Source organism: Dermacentor variabilis, chromosome 2 (assembly GCF_050947875.1).
Source record: "Dermacentor variabilis isolate Ectoservices chromosome 2, ASM5094787v1, whole genome shotgun sequence".
Taxonomy (NCBI): Eukaryota; Metazoa; Arthropoda; class Arachnida; order Ixodida; family Ixodidae; genus Dermacentor; species Dermacentor variabilis.
Genome location: NC_134569.1, coordinates 225,812,491 through 225,839,968, shown reverse-complemented (window position 1 = coordinate 225,839,968; position 27,478 = coordinate 225,812,491). Strand labels below are relative to the sequence as shown.

General features: G+C 45.0%; 1 protein-coding gene across 2 annotated transcripts in view; it reads left to right on the top strand.

Annotated features, from left to right (window-relative positions):
* The first annotated feature begins 225 nt into the window (after nucleotides 1–225).
* LOC142571201 (transmembrane protease serine 11D-like) overlaps nucleotides 226–27,478 on the top strand; it is a 99,212-nt gene continuing 71,959 nt past the window's right edge. Inside the window, exons 1-2 of one of the 2 annotated variants that reach the window (XM_075679469.1) lie at nucleotides 226–293; nucleotides 22,269–22,343. In XM_075679469.1, coding sequence (XP_075535584.1) covers nucleotides 249–293; nucleotides 22,269–22,343 — 120 coding nt within the window. In that variant the 5' untranslated portion in view covers nucleotides 226–248. Of the gene's footprint in view, nucleotides 294–5,742; nucleotides 5,789–22,268; nucleotides 22,344–27,478 lie in introns of those variants that run through there. The other variant, XM_075679470.1, reaches the window with a different exon arrangement.

Here is a 27,478-nt window from a genome sequence, read left to right as displayed (position 1 = left end):
CAATCTCACTTCTCAATTGCTCATTTCCCTTTTCTATAAATACAATTTCGGGCAAGTCAATTCAGCTCCTGCCTAAAGGATGACTTCGACGATCCGTAACTAGTTGCAGCATACAAGTTAAACACACAAAGAAAGTTTAACCGTTTCCAAGATAAAAAATGGCAAGAGCAATGAGCTAGCACATATGAAAAAGCATCTTCTTTTCTGTTTGCCTGCTTGCAGTTTCGCTCAGTGATATTCAGGCACGAATGGTTTTAGGAGATTCCGTGTCCAGCACCATGTATCCGTTCATTGTAAGTATAACATGGCTTGTGTTCGCACTTTAAGTAGACTGAGTAACGAATAACAAACGCTCACTTTGTCACATACAGAAATTCAAAAGTCTGCCTGCGATTTATAACACAAACCTTCGCATCGTGTTCTTTTACTCGAAAAAGCGGACATTGTTGTATATAAACTCAAATTTGATAACTGACTAATGATCAAACCTTTACTGATCTCCTTTCTAACTAGTAACGTTATGGCGCATGCTGAAATTTGCCAACAAAAGCAAGTCATTTGTAAAGGCACAGCCACGTGCAATGAATTTAGAAACCAGTCCATGTTTGCTTTCAGTAAATATGCACTTTTCTATCTCCTAATTTCGAAAAAAAAACGACTTGTTATGCATTAAAGTGGACAAATACAGAGAACGCGATTGTATTTCATAGCACAGTTTCGAAATGTGTATGTCGCGACTGAAAGCATCATCGGAATTGTTTTATGTGGATTTTATTCCAAAGTGATTAGCTACAACTGCTAAATTGCCAATATCTGCTGGAAAGTAAAAAGTATGAGAAATTATTTGTGAAAATTTAATATCAATTTCAAATGCATTTTAATTTCTTGTACAAATAACATGCACCTAAGATAGCCGAGGTCAAGGATAAGAATCATACGACATGCAACTTGTCATTTTTAAAAATTTTCTTTTGTTTAAAGCATACCTTACATCGTTGTGTTCACATTTGAATAAACTAGTCCACTTACTTCAAGTGTTGATTATTGCGCAGATATTCTCACGCCCTTGCAGATAGTGGTAGATATTTTGCAATCTTTTATACGTTGAATTAGATTGTAGGCCACTACTAGAGTTGTGCAATAATGCGCAGAATTCATATGATTTAAAACTTACCTGGATTTTACCATGTCATACACAGCATAAATAGAGACACTTTTCTTTTGCGTTGCAAGCTTGTAAGAAAGCAGCTGTGGCGTCTTACACTACGTGCGAGCTAGTGAAGAATTGACCAGTCAATGAATGAATTAGTCAGTTAATAAATCAACCAAGGAAGCAGTCAAACATGCGTTTCTTTTATTTCATTAAAGTTTCTTGTGTCCACGAAGTACCTAGTTGCGAGACCTGAGGACAAATTAGTAATCTCTGTTATTGGTAGATTCCCCTTCATATCCTCAAACACGAGTACAAGGAATCATAGTTTTCATGCACCTCATTCAGACAGGAATTATAGCGGGTACAAACAGGAATATTTACGCATCTACTTATGATCAGAAACATGGGCCTGACCTCCAAAGGTGGCAGAACAGCGACCTGCTATACCATCATTTTCAATCCCATTACATGGATGCAAACGAGGACTTTCGCTCCACTTTTTTTAAATAAGTGTGCTTATGGCCGAATGACAAGACACAGCGGCAGCGTGCAGCCTGCTTTTTTCTTTGACACCTAGACCCTTGAAAATATAGGCTGTTCATTATTTCATCCGCAATATGTCATCTTTTTCACCACGCACGTCGTGCTCACGTGCGTCATGCCATGGACATAAAGTAGTGCAACAATATGGCTCGGCGTATAGCTTTCACATATTGTTATGAGCCACCTGCCCTGCGCAAGAAGCACCTGTCTTGCGTATTTTTAACATTTGCCCCTAACATGTTTCGTAGAGGTACAGGGCATATCCGGAGGACACCACGGAGCTTTGCAGCGGACATCTTTTGGGCCGCACGAGCATGTCGACGGAGTGGCCCACTGCCTATGTCTCGGCTACTACAACATAAGCTCTTATGGCCAAACTCCAAGACACTGTTACTTTCCCCGGCACTGACTCCATTGAGGTCGAAGACTGGTTAGCCTTACACCATCGAGCCAGCAAGAACAACAATCATGCTGGGAAACGTTATCTACTACCTCAACGGAAGGGCCCGTATTTTGTTCCAAAGACATGAGGAGGAACTGACTAGTTGAGACCCATGCAAGGAAAAACTACACAGCCACTTCGGGAATTCGGCGGGGCCCTAGCGAGCTGCTAAGAAGGAACTCTCGTGCCGGCCCCAAACATCGACTGAACCATATGTCGTGTACATTAAGGGTGTGTTAGCTCTGTGTCGGCTGGTTGACGACAAAACACCTAAAGCTGACAAAGCCAGCCATATACTTAAAGGCATTGCCGATAGCGCGTTTAATTTAATGATATAGGACGACTGCTCGACCGTCGACGACATCATAAGAGAGAACCGACGCTTTGAGGAAGCGAAGAGCCGTAGCGTCCCGCTACAATTCGTGCGGCCCCCTAACACCACCTTTACGTCAACGTGTGAGGACGTCCACCCGCCTAACACAAAACGTTTTCTGCGTCTTGTGCGGCGTGAGATAGAGGCCTCGTCCCCATCTGTTCCTCATGCCCGTTCTTACGATGAGTCCCACCCGGCAGTATTGTTGATCCCAGCAGTCGTACGTGAAGATTTGGCGAACACAGGCATTCATCACGTCTGTGCTGTAAGTCGCCCTGCGACCAGCTATTTCTTTTGACTTTCCTGCCCACAATCAACCTATCCCGAATACCGCGATCCCAACCAGTGGTGCACGTGTGGAGACACATCAGTATGCTTCACTTGTAAAGAGATGGGCCATATTTCCCACCATTGTCGCTGTCGCCGTCATCTAGTCCCGCGTACACTTACCGCACGGAAGACAGTCAGACCCCTTCGATTCATGCTCGCAATGACCCCCCGCACCCTGTTGCCCCAACTCCACGACTCCTCGCCCTCCCAACAGATGCACCGTTCGCGCTCTCCGTGACCAGTCGCTCGCCGTCACTATACCGTCGTCGTCCACCTCCGGAAAGCTGACCAGTGCCGGTCCCAGAGGTCATGTTGCATTAGCCAACTGACCCGGAAACCCTCTGTTGACACTGGCTGTCCGACAAAACCTCTTCGGCATAGAAGTGGACGGCGCGCCTGTTCAGGCGCTTATACTAGCTGGGGCGAAACTATTTTTCATGAGCGCTCGCCTTTCTCGTCGTCTACGCTAGGATCTTGTGCCTGCCACGTCGCCTGCCACGGTACATCTTCCATGGTTACCATGTGCACTGCGCGTGTGATCTTCCCTGGCCACCAGACCTCAGTACTTTTCTCCGTTCTACAATGGTGTCCGATGACGTCATCTTTGGCTGTGACATCCTGAGCGCCCATTCTACCCTCATTCACTGCTCATTTGGCCTTCTACAGTTGGAACTTCCTTCTCTACCTCACCTCAACACCTAGTTGCTACCGCGTTTATGTCGTCGAGTTTGTTCGTCTGCAACCAGCTACCGCAACGCTTGTCGCGTGGACCTTAGAGCTCCCTGTTTGTGAAGGTGACTGTGTGATCTGCCCTTCTCTCGGCGTTCTTTTAAGCGGTGTGTTGCGCTCACTCACTCTATTGCAACAGCTGTGGAGAACCGGGTGTGTTTACCTACTCTCAACTTTGGGCGCACCCCACAATTTCTTTCCGAAGGCATGAAGTTGGGCAGCATATTACCTTTAGACGCATGCGATCCTCTCGCCCTGACTATCGATTCTCCACAGTCGTCGCCTGCAAGCCCGGACACAAGACGAGTATTTGACGAACCTTTTGACGGTATGATTGCCCTTGACCTGTCCCGTTCTCAATACGAAGATCTTCGCAGATTGTTAGCATCTTGCCGCGATGTTTTTGATTTTTCTTTGCCCAATATTGGCTAGACATCACTTGTAACCCATCGCATCAACAGCGGGGATGCTAGACCCATTCGTAGGCATTCTTACAGAGTGTCTGCGCCCGAATACCATGTCATTGAAACAGAAGTTGAGAAAATACTGACTAAGGACATCATTGAACCATCTGCGAGTCCTTGGGCATCCCCTGTGGAGCGTGTCCCCGTAAGCACGTTGCCTGACTTAAAATTCGTTGTTCACACTCGCAACAGATACTTCGAAATGTTCTCCAGGATAGGAAATAGTTTGATGTGTGATCAGTATTATGTCTTTGTACAGAATGCGGGTAATGCAGCAGAAGAAGCTTTCTGTTGCTCTTCTGGGTTAAATAGTGCTCAAAAGTTTCTTTTTCCAACATATGAAAAAGAACTAGAAGAGCACTCTTCCCTATACCCTCAAATAATGCATCGTTGTGCGGACAGGTGTGCATGTCATAATAAATTTTCGAGGATGCTTGGCGATATCCAGTATGTCGGAATTCCTTTCGTGTTTGGTATTATAGTCAGCACCCTCTAGCGTTCCTGGTGAGAAATTCCCGCGTTCTGTCGTGTTCCACGTTCCTTGTACAGAAAACTTCCTACATCTTTTAGCATTGGTATGACATATGGGTGAAGCCCCTGACTTTCTAGGAATAAACTGGAAAGTTAACTTTCTCTTAGAAAAAGTAGAAGGGTAAAAACTGGATTATGTTGGCCACGCTCCTAGAAGTATTGTTTTTTTGCCTCATTATATGAAAGGGCGCTTCGTCTCTATAATATTTGCCCTAAAGTTTTTTGGGACGCTCAGCCTATTAACGCGACCATATTTCGATCGTCATCGTACCTTACTGCCATACTTCACATATCTAGGTGCTGGTATGCTTGGCAATCAATTTGAGCATGTAACATACTTGTCCGTGCGCAGCGCCAGCTTGTAGCTGCCATTGCTGGCCTCTTCTTTCGGCGAGGATCAGTTTCTCTTGAAAAGAGTTCCTTAATAGCTCCCGTATTATAAGATGCACCTGAAGGATGTAGTAACTATATGGCGGCGCTGGCTTCTAACGATTCTTATTAGGTCTTACTGGTGATCGATCTCATTTCAACTCTTTGTGCTTTTGCAACCAATGTCCAAATTATAAATCAGCGCACGGGCTGTGTCAGTCCAACGAATATAACCGCAGTATAGTTCAGAAGCTTGTGTTGCTGGTGCGGAGATAAAAGTCACTGTCAGCAGACGACAAACAGTCACGCTAGAAACCCTCCTGTGGCTTCCTTGCGGGAACTTTACCTCTGTTGTTTGATATATTAATCAATGCAAAATAAGTAAGCGTTAAACAGCGTGACACGCAAGTGTTTATTATCTTTGTCACCTGCTGCGTGACCACACTTGAAGATATGTACAGACGCACTATGCTGGGTCACTGATAATTGTAACACTGAAGACCCCTCCGCATCTTTAAACAGCTGTTCTGTATTTAAGCGGATGCGAAGGGCGCACGTTGACATGATAAAATACAAACGCACTGGAAAATTTAATCGCAAGCATAATAAGCAGGACAAGGAACTCAATCGGCTATTCGTTGTTGGTGTTCTGACATTGAACTCTTCCAACATCGAACATCGAATATTATTTGAAATTCCAAAGAAGCTTTGTTCTTATGTGGGCAAGTGTGCCATAGTCTATCGCGCCCAGTCTGCAACGCGGGCAGTGCACCTACGGCAGCAGCTCACTGCAGTCCTTACGTTTGCGCAGATGCCCCACTCCGGTACAATCATCGTGAAGAAGCGAGGAAAATGTAAGCCGAGCAAGCTTTTCTTCAACAGATCCTTCGATTAGAGTAGCTGCCACTAAAAGTCACATCACGTGTTATAAACACTCCACTGTTCAGCTCACTAAAGATACCATATGAAAAATAGTTCCGCACAGGTCAATAGGTAAAGAAACTGCGCGAAATAAACACGGTCCAGGGAGGACCACAGGAAAATCTCTGTCGTGGCCTTGTCCTCCCTTGTCTGCGTTTATTTTGCGCACTAATTTTTCACCGATGAATACGTACCAACTAGCTCCCATTCCTATCTTTTTAGATATAACTCAAACACCGTCGTTGGGGCTGAAAATTCAAAAAGTAAGGCGGCTGCCATGACCGTAATTAAGTGTAGGGGACGCACTGTTAAAATGATGTGGCTGGCTTTTGGAAGCACGTGTAACTAAATTTTTGATTTCACTCCGTGCTATCAGATTGTTTCGTACAATGTTGTTGAAATGCTTACACGTAGTTAGTACCTAGAGGCCACCGGGGTTTTCCCCGGCCGAGATTGGCCTACGTTACCCGCTACGATTGCTAACTGCAATTTATCCATTAGCCCTGGAAGCGCTCTTTATCCCAGCCTTCACTCATGCATCATGCTTCAACAATTTTTTTCTGAGCAACAAGCACTCTTCAGCGGGGGCAGAGAACAAGGGGAAATAGCGTTTCTTTTATGTGAACAGGATCGTTCCTTTGTTTTGTTATGGGTATATATAGCTCAGTTTACTTCAGGTGATAATAAGGTTAAGTACTTCCACGTTGTAATTCAGTACATCAGTATGACATTGGTTACCTTGGCTTTGGAGAGCAGGCCTGCAGTCTTCTAACTTTTGCGCCATATTTATCCAGATGTATTCTCTGAGCTGAGCCGAATTACCTTCGTCACCCCGCTAGAAACACTGCTTAAGAAAATTTCTGCATCTACGCTATGCTCTAAACGCATAAAACAAGCAAAATAGACAAGTTATTGTCAGAATGGTGACATTGAGAGAATGGTCATTGAGAGAAGTTTCAGAATATCACTACAATGCAAGTCTTATGGGGAAATAATTATAAGTAGCTATATCTGATGGGTACTTGGACAGCATTACGACGACAGCCGTAACAGTGACAGTGACGAAGACTGTGCTACAGCGATGACAACCAATAATCGCACAGCCAGCATGGCGATTGCATCATGACAGCTGACACAGCATGCACAGGCCTTGTATCTGTATCTGTGTGTGGCATATAGATTTTCTTCTTGTGGCCACTTGTGCAAAGAAAACATGTTGATAGTTCACATAATCCTGATGATGTTGATTACATACACCACGATGTGTCGATCACAAAATTTTCACATGTACGCGTATTGTTGTAAAGAAGGTAGCAGAAAATGATTGCTAGGAGTGTTTTTGGTAGCATGAAGCTATAGTCAAATGCCCTCAACACTAGACCACTGTAATCAATAAGCGTCCTTGTTCTTTTCCCCCTCATTGAAGTGTCAATGTCGCTGTCCACAGTTGCGACTCCTATCACTACAATATCACATCATCCTTCCCTCCGCAAAGTTGATGTTACTGGCCCTTGAAAATTTGCAGTGAAGTTACTGTGTACCTCCACAAGTTGGCAGAATGAGTAAATAGCAGAGTACATGCACGGAATAAAATTTCCTTTGTCGTTGATTTCTTTGTACATCTAGTATCTAAGCAGTGAATGTTCACAAGCTTTCCGAACCTGAAATGCGATACTCGTACTGATAAATCAGCATTGAAGTCGATACGCTTTCGCACGTCTCTCGAGTTAGGGGAATAGTGGCGGCTGCAGGAAGAAACATTAAATACATCCTTTTGTTGGCCGTGTACCAAGGCGCTTATTTTTCTGGCTTCTGGTACAGGCGTCCAGAAGATGAAGTTAGTTGGAAAATCACCTCTATCCTGCGTGCGCGACTCCTGCAATTCGCGGAAAACGGAGTAGTGCACTATGTGCGCTATAACAACATTTAAGCAGTGCGTAGGAAGGGAACGAAAAGAAAAACAATATTTTTGACGCAAGCGAAAACGTAACCGAAATGTTAGTTAGTATTTTGTTTCAAAGTAAAACCGAAATATTGTTTATCGGTGTTCAGTTCAATGGGAAAGTCCGCAATTCGACACAAGCGACGCCAGGCAAGGGGCATTAGCGCTTATCTCAAGGCTCGGCATAGGCGCGTATGCATGGCAGGTATGGTGCGAGCAAAAGCTGGTCGAGCGCTCCGCTAATCTGCGCCAGCCGCTCCATGCACTATCAGATCGGCATCGTAATAAACAGAAGGGCGTGGACGCTGAAAAGCTTATTGTATCGCTTTATGCGAGCACAACGCCTTGTTACCGAGGTTTTGTCGTTTGTTTATCTTCGTTTAAATTTCATTCATTCATTCACTCAAATGACTTTATTCAGTGCCCTGCGATTTGGTGGGGTGGGCCTGGACCCCGCCTAGGTTTCAGCCAAGGGTTGTTGGCCCTTGGCAGCTTCCTCGGCTCGCTGGACGGCCCAGAGTTGGTGCAGGTCCGAGCTGAGCAACACAGACTCCCAGCGCGCTCGGAGGCTGTCGCTGTTTGAGGCTGCATCACCGTCACCCTGTATTACAGCCGTACATTCCCATAGGATATGCTCCCGGGTGCTTCTATAGTTGCAATGTCTGCACTTGTCCGTTGGGTATAAATCTGGGTGTATTAGGTGCATAATAGCTGGACTCGATAGGATCTGGTCTGTAACTGCCGCCATTCTACGGACTGGTTCTTGCTTAATTTTGGGTGCGGCGGCGTGAATGTACGCCTCTGCAATCTATGGTGTTGTGTAATTTTCTGAAATCTGGTCATTCGATCTTTCCACTCCCACTCATCGATAGTCGGTGAGGCGGGGTTAAGTCCGTAAGTTCTCGAGCCATGCTGTGCGCCACCTCATTGCTACCGTCTGGTAGTGTGCGAGCGGGTGTCCAGATGAGATCGACACTTTTGTCGCGGTTATTAGATAATTTTAGGAGTCGTAGTGCCTCTGGGGAGATTCGACCTTTGGCGAAGTTTCGTATGGCCGTCTGGGAATCACTGATCATTACACCCGATGGTGTTTGTGCTATGGCTAGCGCAATAGCTATTTCCTCTGTGGTTAAATTTAATCAAATTTAAACGAACATAAACCTGCTTAGTGACTAAAGGCACTGAGTAAGATCTCAGTATTCATAATTCATTTATTGGGAATAAATACTGGGATATTATCGTTGCTTCTTCTAATATTTCTGCATGCGAACCGAAACCGTTATCAAGTGTTGCGGATCATTCTTTGTTTTTACTCGTTCTGGAGCATTACCGACACGGAACTTTATTTAGTGGAGCGAAACTCACCCAACAACTAGAAACTTTTCGTTCCGATACCCTGCTTTTAAGTGAGCGAACATTAGGAAGATAATAATGGATGGAGAACAGCTTATGGTCCGAGTAAATGCGGCCTTGAAAGTGAAGCTCTAGATACAGGAACCTATGAGCTCATATGTTGCACAATATACTCACCTCTCAAAGATATCAACCAATGAGCTCGGAAAGAACGTTAGCCACAGCAGCACTGTGAGATAAGCACTATTTTTTTAAGAATGTGCAAAAGAGGAAAGACATATCTATGAATCTCAGAATGTCTACTACCCTGTTGAAAGGTAGTTTCGATGTTATTTCATTAAAGATGGTAATTCGGATTAAAAAAAGAGCTATGCAAATGTACATTGAGATATGATTCTTTAGGTGAAAAGTTAATTATCTGGCAGCGGTTGAGCCATTCAATGAAGCTGCCGATGTGCTTCCGTAGTGCGAAAATTGACAACGCGTCTCTATTCACTTCACAGTACATATGAAGGAATCGTCATAGGGTTGCTGAGAATGGGAGTCTCACACGCGCGGCCAGAATTCAGGAAAGCTTGCTGGCCTTAGGCTTAGGAAAGTCGATTACTTGAACGTCGTACTTTAGACTTAGAGCTTGGCGAATAGTAACAGTTTGGGTTATAACAGAATTGAGAGTTTCACCAGTTAGTACAAATTCATTGATAAGGAACACAAACAAACTGCCACAGAACACCTAGACACCTCATTCGCCTGACTGAAACTTGGCTATAGAAACGAGTAAAAAATATAAAGAAAAAGAGCGAAGCAGTCAAAAGATGGGGTGAACAAATACAAGTAAAAAGTATTTAAGAACGGCGTTTGTCGTGTATTTTCCACTTGTCTTTGTTTTCTTCTTTTTCGGCTTTGCTCCTAGAAGACCTATAGACCACATGTGCTTACTTGCGGTTTCTATATGTTCTGTTTCAGTTTGTTGGTGCTTCTTCTTAACAACGAAGTTGTGCTATATGAGTTAGAAGTTTATAAGTAGCCTTGCTTAGACAGTAAAATTGTCTAAGTATTATTTATCTTCAGTGAGCTTTTTTAGAGTGACAAACATATCTAAGGGGAGTTCCAGACAGCATGACAACGCCCGTTGCATTCGTGCGAATTGCTGCAGCCGTTTTCTTAAGCGTGATCGGAGGCACGTGCCTACGTTCTTCAGCTACATTGCGGCGTTCCCAGCATCTTCGAAATATGCCTCCTTATTCAAGACAAAAAAGCTACCTTAGCAGCCGGTGATAGCGTTTAAGCATTTCCATCCAGGAAGATGATAGCATTCTTTAAAAGGCTTATCTGCCTCGTCAGCAATCGCTACTTATTCGTGCGTGTACGCCCTCTGAAACACATGATCACGTACACTTTAGGACTGTCCTTAAGCCTTGCCTTGCTATGCAAAATATTTTTCACAGGGAAGTCTTCAGGCTAGGCAAATGACGGAACCTTTGCTCAAAGCTTTCTAGACGGGCAGCCCGAGGCTGTTGAACAAGGGTTTGCATTGTTCATGAATGCGGTGGGGTTGTTCTTTGATCTCCACCTTGGTCTTCCTTCATGGAGAGCTCGTAGTTTGAGCTCATTCGGTAGCTAACGGTGCGTGCCAGTCCAGTATACGTTTTTGGTTTGTTTAAATCTTTTGCGGGCGTTTTCCCAAATGCAGTCGTATTTAAAAAATACAATGGTCGCCACGCCAGTATTTGCGCATTAAATCAGGGGGTTGTTGAGAACTTGTGTAATGTATATCACATTAGCTCGGGTGACCTTTCCAACGACCTTCGGGGGCGTCGCAACAATACCCTCTGGAACTCCGAGACCGTTGCCACAGTTAGCCCTGGAATTTCCTGGCTATCAATACAATTGCCTTTGGAAAGCGGTAATTATGCGTGAGCGTCTCGCAAAAACATTGCAGAAGTTGTACCGCTTACATTTGTACTTACGCGCAAAACCCCGTGAGGGACATATAAGGTGGACAGGGGAGACAGAGAGTGCGTGAACCCAATACCGTGGACCAAACGGGTGAATAACAATTTTACGCTCGTGGCAGCTTGTATACATGACAGGATCGCGGCAGAAAGGGAAGGGCGCCGTCAGAAATCCTGCTTCGTCTGGCGTCTCTACAATAAAATAAACGATACTACTGGATATGGTGACAGTTGGGGACAAACTGTACATATATGATAGACCAAAGACATCCGTCATTTTTTGTACCACTGCACGTGCTTTTTTCTTTTTTTTCAATATCCTAATTTGTACCCCACTGCATTTCTTATATTGATAAATGTTTTTACTGTGCACGCCATTAGTTCCTGCTGTTTTGTCGTGCCCTACCATTGTGCGTCTTTTAAACTCTGCCAACTGTTCATGCGCCTACATTCCGCATATTTGTCAGTCTATCTTTGGTTGTAGTTTCTTTGCTTTTTACTGTTGTCATTGTAATCGGTACACATTATAGTTCTTGTGTGCAGTTTTGCCATATGTGTAATGCCAGTCAATATTTTTTGTTTTTTTTCTTCGTGTTATCCTTTTTCCCGCCCAACCTTATATTTGCCGTCACACCACATTATCATCGATTCCTCTCCTTTGTGTTAAGTTGCATATTTGAGCCGTACGTTTCTACACTGACAAGTTACTTTGTACTTTTTATTACCCCCTTACTCAATGCCCTGTCAAGGGGCCTGTAAGGTATGTTCAATAATAATAACAATAATAATAATAATAATAATAATAATAATAATAATAATAATAATAATAATAATAATAATAATAATAATAATACAGTAATAATATAATACTGCTGTTATTAATGAAACGTAAAACGTATTTATTTGAGACAACCAGTACACATAGTTGCCTAGGGAATCGGCGTAAAGGCATAGAATGCCTGACAGACCGCCGATCACCCGCTTATACACATATGAATAATCAGTCATACCTAAATATGAACATAGCTTTAAAAAGAATACACATCATGATTTTTTTAAAGTCATGGCACTATACACAAAATACGTATGTTGAGATGATTTCCATATTTAGACAAACAAAAAGAACCATATGCACAGCTATAGCTAAGAAAAACAAACAAATACAGGCAAGTGTAGCATATGGAAGCTACATAGTATAAAAAAAGGTATTGAAAATGGTGTAAGGTTAACTTTAAATTTTTCAAAGGTAGACAAACTTCTTCGTATAAAAGTAATAGTAAGAAGAATAATAGTGATAATAATATTTCAAGGTACGGTACGACACGTTTCTACTGTTTATGACAAATAAAGACCGTGCAAGTTTCTCCATGCCGACAACTGACGCAGGGCGTGCAGAGGTGAAGCCTCATTACAGGGCCCCTCACCACGTCTGGCCATGTTTAGGTGACCAGTGCAGAGCATGCAATGCGCGATAACGATCATGTCTGCAAAGTATTACATCGCTACGCGCTACGGAAAGGAGTGAAATTTCAAATCGAACGCCGTTTGTCTTTCTCCTCGCGGCCGCCGCGCCCCAAGCCAGAGGACGCTGTGCGCGTGCTATTGCGGCTACGTACACGTGTTTGTGCTGTGACGTCACTTCTTGATACACGTGACTTCGAGAATTTTTCCAGGCGACATCTGTTATTTGCGTAATATGTAGCTCGAATAGACAAATTCAAGCCTAGACGAATAATAAAACTCACAAACCGAATGTTTGCGTGTTTTTGCTTTATTTCTCCCCGCAGAAAGAGAGCTGTACTTCCGTTTCGTCTGCTTGTTCCCACGTCCTGCAGCCGCGCGTGCAGACACTGAAGATATGTCATTTCCAGCCGTGTTCCAGCGCAGGATCAGGTTCTGTGACCCGCTTGTATCTGCCTCAGTATTCGTGCAGCACTGAATTATACAGCCAGTCAGGTACCCTCGTGCACAGCGCGCAAAATCGCACGCTGCGCGATACAAGGCCATCACAACGGCTCGCGCGCGACGCCGTCAGCGGAATTGTCCCGGGCCGCAATAAAGGCGGGGATAAAAAAAAAAAGAGGACGGGGACCGTGGCATATGCGTGACGCAGCCCTCGAGGTGCGGTATGGGAGAACGCAGGAAAGGAATTTCGCTTGCGGAGGCTGGACGGCCCAAGTGGAAAGAGTAGTCTCGCTTGGCAGTGGAGCTGGCCTCCTGAAATCATAGGTTGGCAGCACTGAAATACTTCTATCTCGGCTATTATTGAGCCGATTTGAAAAGTTTTTGCGTCAGGACGCTCCCTAGAGGATGCGTAACAATTTCCAGCATATAACCGAGGTTTGCTATGGGGCCTAGTGAGGGGCCCTTTAATGTACTGCGGCGTAGCAGCGAAAATACACAAGAGGTGGCCCAGCATAATCAGCACTTCAGCAACGATGTCCCTACCCTGCAACATTGGGAGGCCGTCATGCGTGACGGAAGCCCGGGTGGACAGCGGACCCTGATCCGTCGGGTGCGGCACGTCGCAGCAGCTATTTCTCCACAGGCTTTCTCCACCTCATCTACCACGCCATGCGGCGTACAAGGGAATTTCAGTGCTAACGTTCTCTCAAGCTATGGACAATGGCGCGCTAATACGTCTGGAGCAAACCCGTTTCGCTCTGTACGCTCTGTGTACTACTCAGAGAAACGCAAGCGGTGCTGCAAGGTAACATGCACCACCATATGATCACTGTCGTGTGCCGTCGAAATCACCGCCAAATTCTGTCGACGCACACAAATCGCACAGCAAACTTAACTTGAATCGATTTCCACAGTGCGTAGGACCTGCGCATTTTCTTGCGCTTCACTTTGAAGCATCTAAGAACCTATATTACGTTTTGGTTTGTAAAGGGTTCTTGTGGATTTCTTATTTACATAGGCTACATTGTATCCATTAGGAGGCTACAACACTGATTTTTATCTCGTGGCTTCGTTGCGAAATTCAGGCCGTTACGTACCCCTAGTATCAGAAAAAAATATTCAGGGCGCTTTGATGGTGCATAGCATTCCGTTGGGAAAAAATCCTGTTCTCGTTTGGATAGGCCGAGTAAGAATTTATTACGCCTAAGAATTATTACGCCACACCACCCGCTCAGGAAAAGGTGGCATTAAGTATCAATAGTTTTGCTTCGACGTGCGCTGTGTCTGAGAAAAAGCTTTAGATCCATTCACGAAAGTGTGTCGCGATCATCACCCTAATTACAAGTGCTGCAGCTTGTCCTCTGATGAGCATACTCCCGAGGAATGGGCCTGGTGCCTTACTGGCACTGGCTTTGCGACCAGTGCCAGTCAATGATTGACCAATGTTGTGCCGGCGTTGTTTTCGTCATGTTTGACGCAGTATAAGCGCTGAATGGCTTGCTCATCTTTAAAGAGCAACTCTTCGGTGTCGGCTTACCTCGTCCTCCCTCAGCGTAACCGATCGAACGAGGGCTGCGAATGATGAAAGAGCGAACGCGGAGCGCAGCGGGGTTTAAAGGCGGCGAGAGTGAATAGAGCGCGAGTAAGCATGTGAAGTAAGAGGGTGTGGCGCAAGCATGAGAGCAAACGCATGGTGCCGCGCAAGACGGGTTCTGCAGAGAAGACCGCTACGAGATGGCTCCAGAGTGGCGCGCCGTCGTCTCTTCATCGATGATGCCATCGGTAAGATATGCGGCAAGCGCGTTCACCGATACCATATATGGAAACAAAGAACTACATGAGCGCAGGTCTGTCTGCGGCGGCTGCTGTGAATCGCGCCCACGAGTCACCTACGCGCTCCCGGTCATGATCTCCCAATTAGCAAGGCGGTCGCCCCACACTTCGCTCGGCTTGCAGTGTGCCGCAAGAGACAGATTGTCCGCGCCAGCTACTCTACTGACGGCGTTCTCTTCCTTATCTAAACCATGCACCTTTGTAATCATAATGGGTCATTCCACGACAACTGTCCCAACCTTGGCGCTCGACCATCAGCGATTACTTTGAAAAAAATTGAGGACTATCTCTTGAAAGCAAGAAGTCTACCATTAAAAGATTTTTGCGAAAAAAATTTTTTCAGGACCGCGAAGAACATGTGAAGTTTTTTTTAGAAAGCTGGAAATACGAGTCGTAAAACACATTGTCAAAAAATTTTCTTTTCATAAATTAGGCCAGCTCAGGATTTTCTCTTGAGAATGAAGATAGGCTTTTCACTTAAAAAAGGTGTTATCTATCTTTACGTTTCCGTGAGTTGTTATAGGGCAATAAATATGCAAAATTTGGTGCATACTGGGAAATTTTTGCAGAAAGGTAGCTTTTACCGAAAGGTTATATTTCACAGTAACTAATTGCCAGCTATCTGTACTGTAAGCGTAAAATAATTTGAGACGAATATAACATGAAATGGCCTGTACAGCTGGCGACAAAGTTGCAAAAACGTTACTTTTAGCCTATGTTTACTCGTAAATTTAGCATTGAGGTGGTCGGGATAAAAATACGCTAAATAGTGTATTTATTACAAACATCAATTGTCTACAAACTGAGAAACTTTTGTAAAATTTCTTTTTGTTTTAAGCAAGAAAAATATTTTTGAATTTGTGTTATACCGGTCTCTGTGCTTGCCCGTGTTTACCCTTAGTAGGAATGCGTCCTAGCGGCATGCTGAACTTGCACGGACGCAAAATTTCCTGAGTCGATGGAGGAACATCTAGAGAAGATAATCAGCTCCTCAAGTGTTTACTTGAGTGCTTTATAAGCAATTATTAGCCTAGCCAATAAAAAACGCGAGCCCCCAATAGAGCGTATTTAACCGGATGTCGCCGTACACCGACGGCCTGCATAGCGTCGTTACGCGGCATCGGAAAGTTACGCCGGTGAGTACAGAGTGCAGTTAGGTACGCTAAGATTTAGAAATGGGCGAAAACTTTGTGAATAAGGAAACAATCTGTTGCTTTATTACGGCAACTATATAGCAAATATAAGCCAACACAGTCGTGTTTTAGCGACCATGTTGGCCATCATGTTGGAGGAGTGTTGTCGACTCGTCATTAAATGTTTTGGCATGCTTAAGTTCAAACTACTGCATTTAAAAAGATGATGGAAGCAAATAAATACGTTTAGTTGCTCGCCCTCTTTGTCTTTCTTGTGGTTAAATGTTAAATTCTGACCGAATGAGGCAGTCCGCTGACCTTCGGGAAGCGCAGGGTTTTACATCCAGCCGGCGATAACTGAAGAAAAAAATGGGAAGGCTCGTTCGACTTATCGACTGCAAAAAGGTTGCGGCTATAATCTTAAAACGCGCTCCTATGCCCATCAGATGCATTGTATTTTTTCACACAAAACCTAGTAAGTTTCAATGCTTGCACTTCCCCTGGCGGTCTTCTTGCAGCAATGTTCAGAATAAGGTAAGAATGACGTCACTTGGGCATTTAAAGGCCACAATAATTGCTTTAAATAAAAGGAGGGTGATTTCTAGTGTAAATATTTCCGCTACCTACAGCTACAATGTATTTCTGTAGTGGCTCTAGCAAGACATCAGAACTTTCATTGGTGATATCTGCCAGAGAAGTCAGACTATATATGCTGAAGCGTGAAAAGACTCATCGAGATCCGCCTAGAGGATTACAGTTTTGACTGTGCAACTTTGGCGTTATAGAATAAGAAGTGCATCAGATACATTTCTTCGCGGCTGTGCTTAATAGACTTTTTGTATATGCGTGTTTAGAGTGGTCGCACTCATACTTTCATATGTCGGAACGCAGGAATTAAAAACGCATGCTATTGATTTCGCACACGTTTATTGCATCCGACATGGAGAAAGGAAAGCCTGGACAGGCCCCGACCAGCTCGAACGTATTGGAGAGAGTGTGGCGGAAGTCACGTGCTATTTTTCGCAAAGGAGCACTGGACGGGTACCCCAAATGTCAACATTGCCATAGCAACCGCGCTCACGAAGCTTTCGCTGCTGCTCTCGGTCTCTGAAAAGTGAGATAAGATTTTTCCACCGGTGTCTTCATCGCAGCACATCTTGTTCGCGAAAAAAGCTGACTTTGGAGTGTCGTGTGTAAGCTTGGAAGTTCTGTTTGGGTCTTTGAGAGTGAGTGTAAGCCAGCACTCATGGCGCGGGTCTTCGTCGTCTTCTTCAACGTGCCACGGAAAAAAAAACAGGAGCGCGTCTGCTTCACTAAAGCTGCTACAGAAGTTTCGTACGTTTTGTACTGACGCGCGCCGGCAGCACACACTTCCGACGGTTCGTAACAATGCAAGTTCAAACTTCGCGCTTCTCTGCTGCGGCGAGCTGCAGAACCGCTGATTCTAGGCGCAGCCTTCTTACAGTCGATAGCTCGAACGAGCCTTCCCATTTTTTTCTGCAGTTATCGCAGACTGCACGTTAAATCGTGCGTTTTCCGAAGGTGAGCGGACTGCCTCATTTGGTCTGAATTTAACATTCAACCACAAGAAAGACAGAGAGGGCGACCAACTAAACGTATTTATTTCTTTCCATCATTTTTTTAAATGCAGAAGTTTGAACTTAAGCATGCCAAAACATTTAATGACGAGTCTACATGACTCCTGTGACATCATTGCCAACATGGTCGCTAAAACACGACTGTGTTCGCTTATATTTGCTATATATTTCCGTAATAAAGCAACAGATTGTTTCCTTATTCACAAAGTCTTCGCCCATTTCTAAATCTTAGTATACCTAACTGCACTCTGTACTCACCGGCGTAACTTTCCGATGCCGCGTGACGACGCTATGCAGGCCGTCGGTGTACGGCGACATCCGGTTAAATGCGCTCTATTGGGGCTCGCGTTTTTTATTGGCACGGCTAATAATTTCTTATAAAGCACTCAAGTAAATACTTGAGCAGCTGATTATCTTGTCTAGATGTTCCTCCATTGACACAGGTAATTTTGTGTACGCGCAAGTTATACTTACCGCTAGCACGCATTCCTCCGAAGCGGAAACACGCGCAAGCACAGAGACCGGTATAACACAAATTCAAAAATGTTTTCTTACTTAAAACAAAAAGTAATTTGATAAAAGTTTCTCAGTTTGTAGACAATGAATGTTTCTAATAAATACACAATTTAGTGTATTATTATCCTGACCACCTCAATGCTAAATGTACGACTAAACATAGGCTAAAACTAACTTTTTTGCAACTTTGTCGCCAGCTGTACAGGCCATTTTACGTTATATTCGACCCAAATCATTTTTCATTTACAGTACAAGTAGCCGGCAATTAGTTACTGTGAAATATAACCTTACGGTAAAAGCTATCTTTCTGGCAAAAAATTCCCAATGTGCGCCAAATTTTGCATATTTAGTGCCCTATAAAATCTGACTGAAACGCAAAGATCTATAACACCTTTTTAAGTGAAAAGCCTACCTTCATTCTCATGGGAAAATTATGTGCTCGCCTAATTTAAGAAGAAAAAAAATTTTTACAAGACGTTTTACGACTCATACTTTCGTGCTTTCTAAAAACTTCACATGTTCCTAGCGGTGCTGAAAAATTTTTTTTCGTGAAATTATTTTACAGAAGGGCTTCTTGCTTTAAATAGACAGTCTACAATTTTTTTCAAAGAAAGCGCTTATGGTCGAGCGCCAAGGTTGGGACAGTTGACATGGTATGACCCGAATACAAAATCGAGGGCGTTTCTTGAAAGAAGAGTATGTGTGAAAAATAAACAGTGGTACGCAACTGCACGTACATACATGCCTCTCTCAAAACCTTTGCCTCATTATATCGCCAAATGAAAACACATATAGAGCTGCGCTCAAATTTCGCATTAAGGAGTATCGTAAGTGTCGGTGATTTTTTAGCATATATATTAAAGATACAGGCAGTTTAATGGGGCGGGCAAAAAAATGACGTTAGCCAACGGACATCATGACGCAAGGCTGATGGGCAAGCTTAAAATGAACAACTTTGTACCTTCTTACACCAACAAATGAACTGACTCAATGTCACTCAAAACTTCACTTGAGTTGGTCTTGTAATGCTCATGCAGACGTTCCTGTCATTTCTCAACAAAATTCTAGGGAACTACTGCTCTGGCGTTGAATGTGACACATACCTGATGTTATGTGAAAAATGCACCCCAATTGCTGAGGCCCTGCATTTCATATAAAGAATACCGCAGTTTCGCCGTAAGGGCGAAACAATCGTAGCTGCAGTGGCAGTATGAAGTGAATTAAACGTAAGCTGACCATGTAAAAACCAACTGTTGAGCTAAGAGTCCTCTGTCTGAATCCTGCCATCGGTCAATGTCATTTGTTTATCAATTAAGCGACGTACTAGCGACTCTACCAGCACTTTTCCGTATCGAGTATGTCTCAAACCTCTCGCCTGTGCGAATCCCGGAAGTAGTGCACAGTTGCTTCAATAAAGTTACAGCATTTTCATGTTAGAGTTCTATTATTGTTTGGCACTTTTGATATTGCGAGCGCAGCACATGCCTGACCTTCAACTTTATCATCCCCTCATATAATCATCCATTTTACATCTTCTTCATCAGTATATATTATCAGCAGTAGCTCAGCTTGATCCACGTGGTAGTAGCACGAGCTCGGCTGGGATCAAGCGATTCCTTAAAAATAACGTAGGCGCTTTTCCTTCCCCAAGACCTCTCGCATGTCCTCAGTGGAGCTCCTCTTGGGTCGTCGCATAACACCACCGGCCATGCTCCCTTCATCGAATCCTGGCACGTCCGATGCCGCTGCTCATCTGCAGCCTTCGCGTTCCGTCGTGACCATCAACAGCCACCTGCGCGACCCCCAAGTCTTCGCTAGTCTACACGGGGACGAGGTAGAAGACTGGCTCCAAAGTGACGACTTCGTAAGCGACTTGAACAATTGGAACGGTTCACAGAAATTACGGGACGTCCCGTTCAACCTGTCCGCTGTCGCGAAAACCTGGTTTTGGAATCGTGAGCCAGATCTTCCTGACTGGGCGGCGTTCAAGCAACAGCTTCGGAAGATTTTCGATGCCCCAGCTCTTCGCGCTGAGGGCGCGAAGCTCGGTGAGCGCATCCAATTCGCTGGGGAATCGTACAATTCATGCATTGAGGATTTGCTTGCATTGTGCAAGCGTGTGAACACCACCATGTCCCATAGCGACCGCACAGGCCAGATTATAAAGGCATAAACACAGTTGCCTTCAGTGCCCTTACTAAGCAAAATCCTGCTCCCATAAAAGATGCGATAACCACTTGCCAGCGAATTGAGGAACTCCAGCCCCTTCGGTACGTCCCGGGTCCTCTTCTTCGGCTTTACCCATCGCAACCCTCGATTAGCTGACCTGGCAGCCCAGCTGTCCTTGTGTCCCACCAACATATCGACCCATACTACCGAACTATTCTCCAACGCATGGAAGGTTCTTTGTCACCTCCGAACGCCCGACTTTGTCGACAACCTAATAAATTCAAGCTGTACAATAAGGCTTTACATTGCTATATTCATCACGTCGATGGCGACAAATGGGTCTCGGTCATACCACGTTCTCTGCAACGTGAGGGGCTCGAAGCCTTTCACGATCATCCGACGGTCGGTCATATAGGCTGCCATAAGACTTACGGCAGAATACGAAGTCGCTGCTCCTGGTCTGGCCTGTCTTTAGCCGTTCCGAAGTACGATGCATCCTGCGTTCGCTGTCAAAGCCGCAAACGACCGACAGCAGCTCCTTTTGGCTCTTTACAACATCTGCCTTGCCCCACTTCGACTTTTGAAGTAGTTGGAAGAGACTTGTAGGGTCCTCTTCCCCCGACCTCAGATGGCAATCGCTGGATTTTAACGGTCGTAGACCATCTTACACGCTACGCGGAGACAGCATCTCTACCATCTGCGACTGCTGCTGAAGTCGCTGTTTTCATTCGGCACCACGTTTTCTAACGCCATGGCGCTCCGCGCGTTCTCATCAGCGACCGCGGCAGAGTATTCCTCTCTTCTATCCTTACCGAAGTGCTGCGCGCCTCTAACATAATTAACAAGACGACTTCCAGTTACCATCCGAAGACCGACGGCTTTACGGAGGGTTTTCATCATACCCTCTCCGACATGACTGCGATGCACATCCGCCCTAACCGCTCGAATCGTGCGGTTCGTGACATGCGCCTATAACACGGCTACGCAAGGTACCACCGGCTTTTCACCTTTTTTTCTCGTCTATGGCCATTCATCAAGTTTCCTTCTTGATGTATCGTTCCTTTCGACTCCTGTGTCCTCAGAAGCTCCTTTCTCGGTACAGTTTCTGTCTCGCCATGCGGACTGCTGTCACCTCGCCCGTCTTGAAACCGGCATCTCCCAGGAGGCTCGCAAGTTTCGTTACGACTCGACCCACCGTGCTGTGACTTTTTCTCCTGGCGACGAAGTTCTTCTTTGGACACCTGTGCGCGTTCCCGGCTTATGCGAAAAAATTCTCCCGCGTATCGTTGGAGCTTACACGGTCATTGAGCAGACATCACCTGTCAATTACCGCGTCTCGCCCTTTAGAACGCCCTGCGATTACCGTTGCCGTGCGACATAGATAGTACATGTCTCTCGCTTAAAAACATGTACTCAACGCAGTTCATAATATATATATATATATATATATATATATATATATATATATATATATATATATATATAGATATATATATATATATATATATATATATACAGACAGAGAGAGAGTTGGTCTTTAATTCGTTCTTTATTCCTTGTCCACTGTTAACTTTTATGTATTAACACGCCCTGTAATGTTTCCCGCTGCCACCTCCACCCCTTATGTAATGCCCCATTGAGGTCATTAGGGAAAATAAATGATGACGCTGATGATGATGAATAAGCTTAAGGCTATTTTATAAAAATAATGCTAGGTTGCTGGTCTTGCTTGCTCTTCGCTAGCAGTTCTGTATATTCACAGGGAAATGAACTATTCTAGTGCAGCACCAGCACCTAACGCATTTCCCTGGACCGTATTGTCGCTTAAAAATATTGAATTATTCATTCAATTGGTCTCCTAATAATTACTACAGACGAGAGTTCACCATAGGTGAGAATTACCCTACCGAGTGTAACATAATATTCAGGGCAAGAACTTTTGTGAACAAAAATATTTTCTAAACGCCTTGCGGGAAATTGTTTTCATAATGCCTTTTCCTTAATCGCAGGTACGGATATCGATTACGTTTTCGAACGAGTCATCTTACAATAAAAATTACGATGATGTCTGCCCCGACACACATGTAAGTAAATGCTCACTCAAGAATGTGCTAGGTGCAATGACGCAGCTTACCTTGCCACAATGTAGGTTGCGTTTAGAGAGTGTGTCTGTTTTTACTGCTTACCATTTACCAATGCCTGCCGAAGTTACTCCGATTGCGACACTTCAAATAAATTATCTCCCTAGGCGAATATGATATGCAAGAAAACACAAACCTATCGATTTACTTATAAGTCTAAGTTGCTATAATTGCTTTCCCATTTACCAAGTTTATGGCAAGTGTTTATGTTGGAAAGTTGGAGGGTATGATGAGAAAGTCTTGTTCCACATTTCTGTATTTGAAGACTTTTTTAACATACTGCAGTCGAGGAAGGGCTATTGCCAGAGTGTGTACAAGTCTAATGGACTAGTGAAAGTAAGAATATAGATAGAAACCCAGTGACAACTGATACAAAGAATTGGTAAATTTTATTACGCTGCATTACCAGTTATTACGGTAAAAATTCGTTCGATTGGAGGGAACAGATACTGCCAGGTAAAGAATTCCAAGGTCAATAGTACGTGGGAAAAAAAACTGTATTTAAATGTGCCAGTTTGAGGGAAGCCGCTTTCAGGTTAAGTTCATGATAACTGCGGGTTGAAGGCTGTTTAGCAACAGATAAGTATTCGCTATCTGATAGCCGACATGAAGAGTCAATGTTATTCTATATATATTACATTGAATCGATTTCACGGCACGGAGAGTGGTGATAAGGTAAAAGAAGGAAGGGTAGATGACGCGGAAAAGTATGTATCATATCTGCGACATATAAAGCGCACATCTTTTATTGTACCACCCCGAGCGGTTTGACATTGAAATGGTTGTGCAGGAACCAGCACTTGAAGGATATTGTAGTATCATCGGCCTTAGAGAGATTAGAAGAACTGGCGAGGCTTATACATGGCTGAATAAGGGACATGTCCTCTGCTATTGAGGTCTCTTAGATAAGAAGCAATACGGGGTAGGATTCCTGATACAAGCCTCACCCACCCGACATTATAGCACTTCAAGAAGTACATTGCACTCCCACACTCACTGGATACAGTATATACACCGAAAAGCATGACACCACCAAACAACCACTAGCTGCCACCCTTTTGTCCAAACAAATCACAATGATCGAGCACACGCTCGACAGCTCCCATATTCCGCATGTGCTCATAGAAATTATACCTAGGAATCGATATGAAACCAGCTTGTTTTTACTTAATATCTACAGTGCACCCAAATCGCGACAACACAACTTCGGGCAACTTTTTTCGCCGCCAGTAAACAGGCCAATAAATTGATTATTCTGGGAGATTTCAATGCGTCCCACCCAGCCTGGGGGTACCAAACAGAAACTCCAAAAGGCCGACATCTAGCCCACGCCATGAACCTTCATCAATTCACTCTGCTGACAGAACCTGACACACCAAACAGCACGGGCAACAGCGTAAGCAGGGATACCTGCCCTGAGCTAACAATGGTCAAGGGGTTGACTCAATGCTCCTGGAACAACCTAATGGAGACCCTGGACAGTGACCACGGCATTCTAGCCGCAGAAGTCCAACTGGTGGCCATAGGCACCCCAGAACGTCCAATTAAAATAACGAACTGGGACACTTACCGGCGCAACAGAACCAAATCTCAGCAATACGACCCGCCATCTCTACACGAGTGGACACAACAGCTACAAGCAGATTTTAAAGCAGCCACAAAGCAACTTACTGCAACAACGGAGACACCGGATGTGGACAGCCATCTGCTCCATTTCTGGGATGCTTGAAGAGGCCTGACCAAACGATGGAAGAAGCAGCGGCACAACCGTAGGCTGAAACAAAGAATCCCCAGGATCACAGCAGAAGCTGAAGAATACGCCACCAGCCTCACTAATAGCAATTGGCACAACCTCTGCGACCACCTTAATGGCCCACTAAGTAGTTCCAAAATGTGGTCCTTCCTCACAGCACTACTTAACCCAACGCACACAAAAATGCACACAACGAACACAGTCCGCACTATGATCCAAAAAGAACAAATGGATGATGACGCGCTCTTCCAAACACTGCAGCAGAGATACATTGCTACAGGCCACCGACCGGAGTACAAAGACTATCCACACGAGGAAGAAACGCAATTGGACGGCGATATTACAGAGACAGAAGTGAGGGCAGCCCTACACGGCGCCCGGAGCAGACGACATTCACTATGCACTGCTACGCAACCTCGACGAGCAAGCCATACGGCAACTCACTGCATACTACAACGAAACTGGAAAAACGGAACGCTTCCACAGGAATGGCGGCACGCCGATATCATCTTAATTCCGAAACCCCGGAAACCACTGTCACTCCAAAATCTCAGACCCATTTCCCTGACTTCGTGTATTGGCAAACTCTTCGAGCACGTAGTTCTAAATCGCCTCCAGCCTCACCCCGAAGCGAACCAATTCTTCCCCAATACCTTATTCGGCTATCGACCCGGTCTGTCTGCGCAGGACATACTCCTACAACTTAAGGAGGATGTTGTGGATAGTCCAAGTAAAGCTCAAACAAGAGCCATTCTGTAGTTGGACCTCAAAGGAACCTTCGATAACGTCTCACATGACCTCATTCTAAGCGATCTTGCATTCTCCCGATGCGGAAAACGCATCTATGAGTATGTCCGAGCCTTTTTATCTGACCGCACAGCCACAATCGGCCTAGGTAATATTCGGTCGGATATCATAAAGCTTTGCGGCAGAGGGACTCCCCAGGGTTCGGTTCTTTCACCCACCCTGTTCAACGTGGCAATGGCAAAGTTACCACCGCTCCTCCACAAACTTCCGAACGTGCAGCACGCCCTGTACGCCGATGATGTTACAATCTGGGTGACCGCAGGGTCAGACGGCGCCATTCAAGACGCACTACAGGAAGTCGTAAATATAGTTCAATTGTATGAAACAGCCGGAGGACTCACATGCGCAGCTGAGAAGTCGGAGCTCCTGCTTGTATTCAAAAAATAGAACAAGGACGACATTCCACCAGGCACCACATTGCATCTCAATGGCAACGATATTCCAAGGGTAGACAGACTACGTCTACTAGGCCTTCACATACAACCCAACGGGAAGGCCACACATACCCTACACGCGCTCCGCCAACAACTTACCCAAGTAACGCACATGATAAAGCGTATTACAAACCGCCGACATGGATTCCATGAAAAAGACGTACTCCGAATTGTGCAAGCCCTCATAATTAGCCGATTAACCTACCACCTCCCCTTTCATAATCTGACTCAGACTGAGAGGCACCATCTGGACACCCTCCTCCGTAAGGCACTAAAGGCAGCACTGGGACTACCCCAACATGCGTCTACGCAGCTTTTACTACGACTGGGGGTGCACAACACCATCCGCGAACTAGTTGAAAGTCATCTTAACAGCCAATTGCAACGTCTGCAACGAACAATGCAAGGGTGCCCCATTCTATCCCTGCTAGGATTCCAAACACCAAGAAAACCACAACAGGAAAACCGCACACTTCTTCCGCTTAGCATTCGCAACAAAATTCACGGGCCCCCAATTCCCCGGAATATGCACCCTGACCGTTATAAAGGTCGAAAAAAGGCAGGAGCACAAGCCCTGGCTCGACTCTTTGGCGATGACACATCAGACACACCAATCCTATACACCGACGTGGCCCGCTACCCAAAGAAACGTGCCCTATGTCTAGTCGTATTAGATAGAGAGACATTCTGAGGCCTTCGGCCACGCTCAACACTGTGGACAGCGGCACGGCGGAAGAGGCTGCTATCGCCCTAGCCGTGCACGCTTCCACCATACCGGCGCCGCATGGACCTATCGCAGTGGTCACTGATTCTCATTCCGCCTGCAGGACTTTCGCACAAGGGAGGGTGACACCCTAGAAACACCGAATCCTTACAATATTACACCCAACAGCGTTACACAGGCTGCGTATCGTCTGGACACCTGGACACGCCTCTCTTCATGGTAATGAACGCGTTAATGCGGTAGCCCGAGAGCTGGCTAACCGGGCGCCATTGGAAGAGCTGTCCAACCCAGACGACGCACCGACAGAACCACTGGACTACACTGATACTCTACAATATTACAGAGACACCAGAAGGCACTTCCCTCCACCACATAATTCCCTTAATCGAGAAGATGCCGTCGCGTGGCGACAGCTTTAAACTAATTCATTTCCCTGCCTCTTTTATCTTCACCTCTTCCACCCCACACAATATCCATCCTACTGTCCTTATTGTGGAACAAAGGCCACGGTATATCATTGCAGCTGGGAGTGCCCACACCCTCTGGGCTACTCCCTTATTCCTTCACCTTCACTTTTTTCCTGGGAGACTGCGCTGACCAGCTCAGACCCGCAAAAGCAGCGACGGCTGATCCGGCGGGCACGCGGAGTTCCGCGAGCCAATGGGGCCCTGAACTAAGGGCTCCACCCTGCGAGGAAATCGCCCAATCTCATGACAAATAAATATTTTTTTTCTCTCTCTCTCCTAATACATAAGGACATAGCGGACAACTTTGACGTATTAATCAGAGGGTATCTGCAGTCGTAATAAAACTTAATAAGAGGTATAGATTAAAGGTAGTGCAAGCCTACGCTCCAAGATCCAGTCACGATGATGACGAAGTAGATTAGTTTTATGAAGATGCTGAATTAGCTATGAGAAAAGTGCAAACTCAGTATACTGTAATAATGGGCGTCTTCAATGCAAAAGTGGGGAAAATGCAGGCTCGTGAGCAAGTAATTCGCAACTGCGGTGTCGATTCTAGGCACGCTAGAGGAGAGATGCTGGCAGAATTTGCAGAAAAGATTAAGCTTCGAATAATGAACACCTTTTCCAGGAAGCGTAGCAACAGAAAGTGGACCTAACAAAGCCCTAATAGTGAAACAAGATATGAAATTGACTTCATATGTTCTGCTGATCCCAGCATAGTGCAGGATGTAGACGTTATAGGTAGGGTAAAGTGCAGTGATCGTAAGTTAGTCAGGGCTAGGATTCACCTCAATTTGAAGAGAGGAACAGCAAAATTGGTTAAGAAGAAACAGGTCAGCCTAGAGGCATTAAGGGTAAAGGCAGACAACTTCAGGCTGGTACTTGCAAACAAA